The sequence below is a fragment of the Centrocercus urophasianus genome, unplaced genomic scaffold (assembly GCF_019232065.1).
Source record: "Centrocercus urophasianus isolate 14NV4802_14NV808 unplaced genomic scaffold, USGS_Curo_1.0 seq_64, whole genome shotgun sequence".
In the NCBI taxonomy this organism is placed as follows: Eukaryota; Metazoa; Chordata; class Aves; order Galliformes; family Phasianidae; genus Centrocercus; species Centrocercus urophasianus.
In genome coordinates, this window is record NW_024885244.1 from 189509 (window position 1) to 198314 (window position 8806).

At 50.3% G+C, this 8806-nt stretch overlaps 1 protein-coding gene across 11 annotated transcripts in view; it reads right to left on the reverse strand.

Moving 5' to 3' along the window:
* Positions 1-182: 182 nt before the first annotated feature.
* The window catches only part of GJC1 (gap junction protein gamma 1), an 11853-nt gene continuing 3229 nt past the window's right edge, over positions 183-8806 (reverse strand). For 2 of the 11 annotated variants that reach the window (XM_042836862.1, XM_042836860.1), the window contains exons 2-3: positions 3348-3460; positions 183-1939 (exon numbers count right to left, since the gene is read on the reverse strand). In XM_042836862.1, coding sequence (XP_042692796.1) covers positions 736-1920 — 1185 coding nt within the window. In that variant the 5' untranslated portion in view covers positions 1921-1939; positions 3348-3460 and the 3' untranslated portion in view covers positions 183-735. Of the gene's footprint in view, positions 1940-2065; positions 2141-3347; positions 7056-8806 lie in introns of those variants that run through there. The other 9 variants (XM_042836857.1, XM_042836854.1, XM_042836856.1 and 6 more) reach the window with 9 other exon arrangements.

The following is an 8806-nucleotide window of genomic DNA, read 5'->3' on the forward strand; positions in this document are numbered from 1 at the left end:
GACATCTGGGTGAGACAGGCAGGTGGTGGCCCCCATATAGGCAGCTATGGGACGTTTGGAGCAGGGTGTTACGTAACGAGAGACCTCAGAAACCTCTTAAATATGCAAATATGTAGAACTACAAGTCATTTTCCACGGGATGAAGAAACGTAGCACATAACAGCCACAGCGTGACACTTCCATTTGTAGGTAGCACATCATTTTTATAGAAGGTACAGTCAAGAGCACCATCAGCAGACGTTTCCGACCCCCCCCCCTGCTCTAAGGGAGCAGATCTGGCTCCCTGGTGCTGTGTGTTCAAGGCACTTCTCAAATGCAGCATTGAAAGTTCTGACACTGAAAACAAACAGAAAACGACGACGAACCACAGTAATAAAAGGAGCAAAATGCTGACAGCTACCTACAGTTTTCTCCTTTCGTATAAAAAAGGGTAACTTCGGAGATCCAGTGTACAAATACAAAAATTGTGCATAATAAATGTACGATAATACTGTACATACAGCGTAAACCCTTCAATGAGAATGATTTAAATATACCTATTTGTCTCCTGGCTTGGAAGGCAGAAGAATAAAGTTGTACAGTCCTACAGTGCGCATATAAACACTTTCTTAGAGCTGGAATCGCTAGCCAACAGCATCCCTGAAAATAAGCAGAACCAAATATTTACTTAATGGAAGCCATTACTCAACGGGCTGCTGGTTGTGAGAAAAAGACAACATATAAACTCAGCCAAGGTCAAATCCAGACAGAGTTCTTCCCGTCCCCCGATTTGCTGCTGGCGCTGCTTTTGTTGGAGCCTGCTTTGGACTTCTTCTCTCTGGAGCTGCTGCTGGGGTTGTTTTGGTTGTTGTACGCCTGGATGGCCATGTCCAGGCGTTCCTGAGCCACTTTGATTTCCCTCTGCAGGTTTTCCAGGTCGGCGGGGATGTTCTCCTCGTTGCTGCCGTACTGCTGCTCCTGGGCGATGTTGGCTTTGTTCTGCCTGTAGGCCATCTTGGCGTTGGACAGCTCGGTGTACTGCATTTGGTCGGGTTTGACGGCGATGTTGTAGCCGGGGGGAGCAGAAGGTGTGTTCCAGGTGAAGGGGTAGTTGTAGGTCCCAGAGTCCTCCAGCTCTTTCCTCTTGCTGTTCAACGTGTCCCGGATGGTGCCAAACCCCAAGTGCAGCATCTCCCACACGTTCAACAGCAAACACATGCAGCTCACCCCGTACATTATGAGCAGGAAGATGGTCTTTTCGGTCGGCCTTGAAATGAAGCAATCTATCTTATGGGGGCAGGGCTTCCGGCTGCACACGAACACGGGGCTGACCTCAAAGCCATACAGGAGGTACTGACCGACCAGAAAGCCGACCTCAAACGTCGCCCTCACCAGCAGCTGCAGCACGTAGATCCTCATCAGCCCGTCCTCGCGGATCCGCCGCCGCCCGTCGTGCTTGGCTTTGGCGGGGGGCTGCTGCTCCTTGTTCTCCCGTTCGCTTTCCAGCTCTATTTCTGGGTACATCATCGGGTCCTCCTCGTGGTCGTCCTCGGCCTCCTCCAAGCCTCGGTGCTGTTTCCAGCGCGTCGAAAAGCTTTTGCTTCTGAACCTTCTGTCAACATCACTGTGCTCCACCATGCGGGCGATCTTGTGGATGGCATAGCCCAAATACATGACGGATGGAGTGGCGACGAGGATGATCTGGAACACCCAAAACCTCACGTGAGAAAGAGGAGCAAAAGCGTCGTAACAGACGTTCTCGCAGCCGGGCTGCTCCGTGTTGCACACAAACTTGCTTTGCTCATCATAATAAATGGATTCGCCTCCCACGGCGGTCAGGACGATCCGAAACACGATCAGCACCGACAGCCAGATTTTGCCAACGAAGGTGGAGTGGTTGTGGATCTCCTCTAAGAGACGGGTCAGAAAGCTCCAACTCATGGTGGTCAAATTATTTTACCTAGAAAACAGACAAAACCCCCAAAAGAGTTGAGTTGATGAGCTCAAGGCCGCATGCTGCAAACATGCAATTGGGAGAGAAAGGCTCAAATCTGACCACCAACGCAGAACTCTTCTGTGGAATCACCTGCTATCGGGAAGCTCCAGCTGCCAGGACTTGTCTGAAGACCTACGTCTCCTTTGCAGGCTTTTGGTAAGTCCTCTGTCAAGAAGTAAAGTAGCAGCTCTCTGCCACTGCACAAACAAATCTTGCTTCCAAAGCGGCTTCCATGCAGAAGAGAAAGGCATGGCTGCTCTGCATTTCTAATGTTTACACTTTGGATTGAAATCTCCTTAACGCAGTGGATCAGAAGCTCAGCTCCTGTGACATTTTATGGGCACCGCTGGCTGCGTCCCACTGCTGACACCAGGACTTGTTTTCACTGCTGAAATCTGAGCTAACAATGTTGGCCTCCACCACCCACGGCCAACAGAGAAGCACAGCTAGTTTAATTACACTGCATACCTCAGTGCCCTGAAAAAGGGAAGAAAGGACCCTACAGAGCAATGCCGGCTGTCTTAAGGTAGCAATGAGCCACTCAGCCAAAACCTGAGAGCAGGCAACTGCTGTTGACTCTGCTTCAGGACAGGACAATCCAATACAGACCATGAGCTGAGCAGTGCTGCCCTGCAAAGCCACAACTTACAGCTATTCAAGTTGTTCCATGCAACGACAGAGGTGTTCACAGGCAGCATGCTGAGGTCTGAGGCGATGCAATTAACGCATTGATACAGCATAGCAAAATCAGTGCATCAGTGCATCACCAGCACAACATCCACGCAGCCAATGCACCATCAATGCACCATCAATGCAACCATCAATGCCATCAGCGTATCATCAACGAATGAAATGATGCAAATTTACCTTTTGTGTGAAATTAAATGTTATACTGAAAAGTCATCAGCACAGCACAACATGGCTGGACTGGGTGGGTTGTTTGATTCGTTACTTGATGGCATGATGAGAAAAAAAATAGCATGATATAGCATCAAAAAAGCACACGTAACAGCCACTAGAGACCTTGGAAAACAATTCCCACATTAGAACAAAAATCAACTGCTCCCAGTTACAGTGAGCTCCACCAAGACCAGAAACAGCTCTGCACCCAGCAATCCAGGCCTGACAAATGCCACATGTGGTACAGAAGCCTGCAGACTGACAAATGGAAACAGAGTGTAACTGATGCAGATAAATACACAGCTTTGGAGGCTGAGCCCATTGAAACAAAATGCTTTGGCCAAGCTCAATGCAAGGACGTATCTCAGGAAAAGCACGAGTCATTGGGTAAGAGCAATCACTGGGTTGCAGTGAATAGGAGTCAGAATCCTCTGCAATACAGCAAAAGCAACTGATGCATAAGGGATCTCACCTCCTCGTTAGCAAGACGGCACGCCGTGCCGGTGTGTGCATCCTTCAGAAGTGGCAGGACGTCAGAGAGCGAACGCGTCAGCCTCGAGTCCATCTGAAGAAAGGGGAGGATGCCTGAAAGAGATCAGAGCTCCATTTGTTTCTGTGGGGAACGTGGGGAGAAACGGAGCAGGAAAAGAGGCAGAGCTGTGAACCGCTCCCTGAACTCACTTCAGGACGGAGATCGTTTCCCGTTCTGAGTGCCAGCGATTACACAAATGAGAGATCACAGCTCACCTACAGATGCTGACAGCGCAGACTTGACACTCAGATTAACCACAGCCTTCACAGCGCAAGGCTTATCAGCTGTGCGTTAACGGCGTGCGTTGATTAGGAGGCTCTCAATGCTCAGATTTGAAGCTGCTGAGCAGCTCTGCTTCTCCCTGGCAAGAAAACGTCACTTATTCTATATTTAGCGCCAGTCCAGAGGAAAGCTGCGGATACAAATATGGGAAAACACACCAGCAGCACCTTCTGTCTGTAAGGAAACCTTTGGGCTCAATGGAACGACCTCTCATTAACCCGCTGTCCCGCTGGAAACGTCCATCTCAATCTAATTAGAAGGAAAGAAGGAAGTCATACGCAGAGTTCTGAATTTCACATGGTTGTATCCTTCAGTTTCTGAGCTAGAGAGCAGCTCTGCCTTCGCAGATGTGCTGCAGGACCAAACACACGGCAGCAACCTTCACCCCACGTCCACTGAGTGCCTCCCAGATCTGCCGGCCCGGCAATATTTAACTCAATAATCTTCCACCGTTTGAAGGAGAAGCCGATGGACGCTGACACACATCTGAAAAAGGCAGAACGTCAGCAATTCCAGCTCGTTTAAAGATATGGCAGAAATGCATCCGAGAGAGAGCTTCACTCTGTGTCTGTGTCATGAGCTCATCCCCACGCTCGGCGCAGAAGCACTCGGTACAGGGAATGGATTTACAGCATTTTTCCCCTTAAAATATACCCTCCTGTGCCGCCCTAATTAAATCTGATTAATTTATTAATGATATATTAGTTTTGCTTTGTTTTTAAGCAGTGTAAAAAGATGCGTGCTGATGGGAAAAAAAAGTCCAGAATAAATGCATGGCAATTCCAGTGATAATCCAAAGTGGTTTCATGCTGCGTGAAAGTCAAATTAGGCCCCCGGGCTAATTAAGATAGGATTTGAATTAGGATGAATGCATAACTAGCATAATTCATTCAAATCTCATTTACATTCACCCGATTTTTACTACTCGAGAAGGAAGAAAGCGATGGCCAAACCCATCACCAGCACAGCACCTCGGACGATGGAACCACAGATCTGGGCAGAATAGAACAGCAGGCTGAAGAGAGGTGGAGAAATAATCAGATTCTTGTGCTGTCAAAAAAATAAAGATGTCAAACACGCATCTTTTGGAAAGCCAACACGCGTGTACCCACCAAGCATTCAGCTCAGAGATGAGCTGGAGCTCGCAGATAAGAGCCGAACCCCCGGTAGCCTCCGAGTGCCCCCCAGTAATGCCAGCATGGAAAGCCAAGTGACAGTTTTAGCATCGCTCCCCCGCAGTGACACAACTCAAATGGAATTGGGAGATGTGTTGTGCTGGCCAAACTGGCATTCATTTCACCTACAGCAACGGGGAGCTCCAGGAAGAGGTATTTCCAGGGCGGTGGAGGTGAGCTGTCGGCTCTGTGCCGTCTCGCGGGGTTCTGGGATCCTACAGACCCGAGATAACAAGGAAGTTCAGCAGCAAGCCCCAGGTGATGCTGGCATTCCGATGATGTGAAATGTAATAATGGAGAAAACAAGCTGGTCAGCAGATTTCATGAGAAGGCAGGGTGTTATCTGACAGCCTGTGAGATGGAACAGCTGGTCCTGGGGGCAACGAGCCACAGCATAACCCAAAGCTGGGACTGCAGCTTGCCACGTGAGCTGCTCATCTGCCTCTCCATGACTTGAAAGTAAAGAGTAACGGGGCAGGGGATGAAAAGGGCAACAACGCCTTCGTGCAATAAGATCGAATCTGAACCTCAAATCCGTCAAGAACAAACAACCAAACATGAAGGTCTGCGACCAACACCCAGCTCTCGGACTGCCAGCAAACAGCACTGCCTTATGGCATCCACAGATCAGCAGCAGATCCTCAAAATGACCACTGCTGCCAACCCCAATGACAAACCCATTGAGTGAGCACAGTTTCAGTACAGATTCAGGGCCACAGAATATTTCTGATCAAGCTCTTAGTTCCCCTTATTCCTCTCAACATGGATTCCATTGGGTTTCTGCAAGATGATTACAGTTGGACAGGATGATCCTAGAGGTCCTGTCCAACCTTAATGATTCTGTGACCAGAAACACTCAGCTCTGCTCTTCCAAATACCCAGGAGTGCTCTCCAGCAGCTGCTCCCACCTGGACACCTCGTGAGGGAGCAACACAGGACACAAAGGTCCTGAGATGAGCGTGCCCACAAGCCCAGCATCGAGCAGACACCAACACAGAATCACCCATTCAACTAATTTACTTACAAAGATGCTCAGCCCCCAGTTTTTCTTGTACCAATGCACGTTACCCCCAAAATGTACAATATTTTGCCATCAGGCAGTTGACACTACAAATTCAACCTCCTGATTTCATACCACAACTCTGACAGAGTTCCAGGGCAGGCTCCCAAGCTCTGGCTACAAACACAGACATACCCCACTGCTCCATTTTTGGGACAGAGAGGAGCCACCAAGTGCAGCCACCAAACCCACAGGTCTGGCAGGGGCCAGGCAGGCAGATCCAGCCCACTGCTACCAACCAGTGCAGCTCGGCAGGACTCTGCCCAGTTGGATTTCCTCCAAGAATCCACAAGCTCTCTAGACAACCTGTTCCAACACCTTCAAGCAGGACTGCTGTGTTTCAGTGCCCGCTGGGTGCCAACCCATCGCTGGGTGCCACACAGAGGAGGCTGGGACTCAAGCAGCAAAACTACTTTTCCTGTAAGAATGAACACAACGATGGGGGGATGTGTTACAGGGTCTGGAAATATACAGGAGAGCAGCACGGTGCCCCTTCCACCCCGTGCTGGATGGCAGCCCAGTAGGCACGCTCAGGACGCGCATCGCAGCACGGTGTCCCACTGACGTCCCCATACCTGAAAGCAGCCCTGAGGACGGATGGGGGCTCCCACGCCGAGAGCCGGGACACAGTGCTGAGATCAGAAGGAAAGCACGTCTGAGCAGCCATCAGGGAGATTCCCCCCGAAGTGATGCAGATCAGCACAGCACCCCTTTAACGACTCCTGATCCCACTGCGGCGCTTCCCACCGCGCTCCTCCGGCACGCTCACAGCCATGAGTGTCAAAAGAAAGTGACACGCTGGAGGCAGCTGACCCAGATATCACTCTCACGGCCATTTCAGGAGAAAAGAGAGAAGCCCAAAGAGAGCAGTGCTGTCTGCTCCTGTAAGTCGGATGGCTCTCGCAGAGCCGAGCTGGAGACGATGGGTGGGTAACACCTCATTCACCAGCACTGGATTATGGCAGAAAGGAAAAAGCAAGCTGACTTCTACTGATAGAACACGCAGCAATGCTAAACTTCCCCCAGTTTCTTATCTCCAGGCTTTCAGTACTTGAGGAGTATGGGCACAGAATCACACAGAATCACAGAATGGCCCGGGTTGGGAGGGACCTCAAGGATCACGGAGCTCCAACCCCCTGCCACATTTCATGGCAGCCCAGGCTGCCCAGGGCCCCATCCAACCCGGCCTTGAACACCTCCAGGGATGGACGGGGCATCACAGCCTCTCTGGGCAGCTGTTCCAGCCCCTCACTGCTCTCATAGCAAAGAACTTCCCCTGACATCCAACCTCAATCTGCCCTCCCTCAACTAAAGCCATTTCCCCTTGTCCTGCTGTTATCTACCCTTTCCAAGAGTTGACTCCCTTCCAGTTTTTAGGCTCCCTTTAGGTACTGAAAGGCTGCATGTCTTCACACAGCCTCATTAAGTTACTGAACTTCTTGCTCACGTTGCACCCCTCTCCCAGCTGGAGCTCACAGGTGGCCCAACCGTGTCCTCGTGGAGAGGCAAACAAAATTCTGCTTTCCAAAATACTCTGAGCACAAAGGATGCTAAGCAGCGCATGCTGGACCACAGCTCATTCACTCAGGAAAACATGGGCTGACCACAGAACAAGGCAACCCCAACGATTCCCTTAGCAAGGCATCCCTGCACCCACCCCACCGCTACTCTGCTGCTTCAGAGGCTCCTCAAGAAATACCCAGAAAGCCCCACCAACAGGCTGACTGCTTGGAGCTGCTAGAAGAGAGAACAGTGACACATGGAAAACAAAGCCATTTCCCCATCTCTGTACTCACAGAGCAAGAAAAAGGCGCAGCCCCACTCCTCGAGGGACTCCTCAAGACAACAGTCCCAAAGCAAACCTACAAATTCTACATCTCCAAACCCAACACTCATACAGGACAAATGAAATCGCGTGAAAATATGGGGTAGAATCATCAGGCAGCACTTTTTGCAGGAGAAAAAGCCAGACAGGATTCTGCACGGGGACTTCCAGCGCACAGCAGCAGCGCACACTGCTGCCTTTTACAAGACTTGCTGCTGTCTCTCAAAGGCTCCTTGCCAGGAAACCACAAGGCCATATTGGCACAGGGACTGTCCCAAAGGGAGGAACAACTGGTGAGTGATAACCAAGAGAGTGGGAGTAAAGAGTCATTTCCTGCAGAGCAGAGAGGTCACAGCACAGCCTATGTCAAGGATTCCAACTGCGGAGCACGACGGGAGCGGAGACTTCCAGTGAGCCAGGGACCAGAGATGAGCACATGGAAGATGAGTGGGTGCTGCTTCTGAACTCTTCAAAGCTCCTTTAAATATCCCAGGAATCAGTTTCCAGTAGGAGGATACCTCTCCTTCTGAAAACAGCTCAACTATTTGGAAGTCAGCTGCGGAACGTCTGCGTTCATTAAAACTGAGCCATTTGTTAACCACCTAAGAAAGGTTTAGTGTGAAAACCACATTCCTCTTTTCAGGAGCAGCACACCAGCAAGGCACACATCTCTCAGATGTAAGAACCTGATTGTTTTATTTTTAACCCCATTTGAAAGCACCCTCACACACAGAGCCAGCCCAATGCACGCCAACCACCACCCGAATGCTAAGCCCAAGTCCCCAGACTGACAGCTGAGCACTCAGCCAGGCTTCAGCAGGTCACCAGGAGTCAGAAACACCCTCAAGAAAGGGGGAAAAACATCTATGAGCACAAGGAATCACCATTCTGGGCCATTTGTTGAAGCTCCGTGACCTCTGTTGGAGCTCCATGGTCATTACTGGAGCTCAAAGACCTGCTGGGGCTCAACCGCCTTTGTAGGAGCTCAAAGACCTGCACTGAAGCTCAACAATTTCTGTTGGAGCTCAAAGACATTTGCTGGAGCTCAGTCACCTTC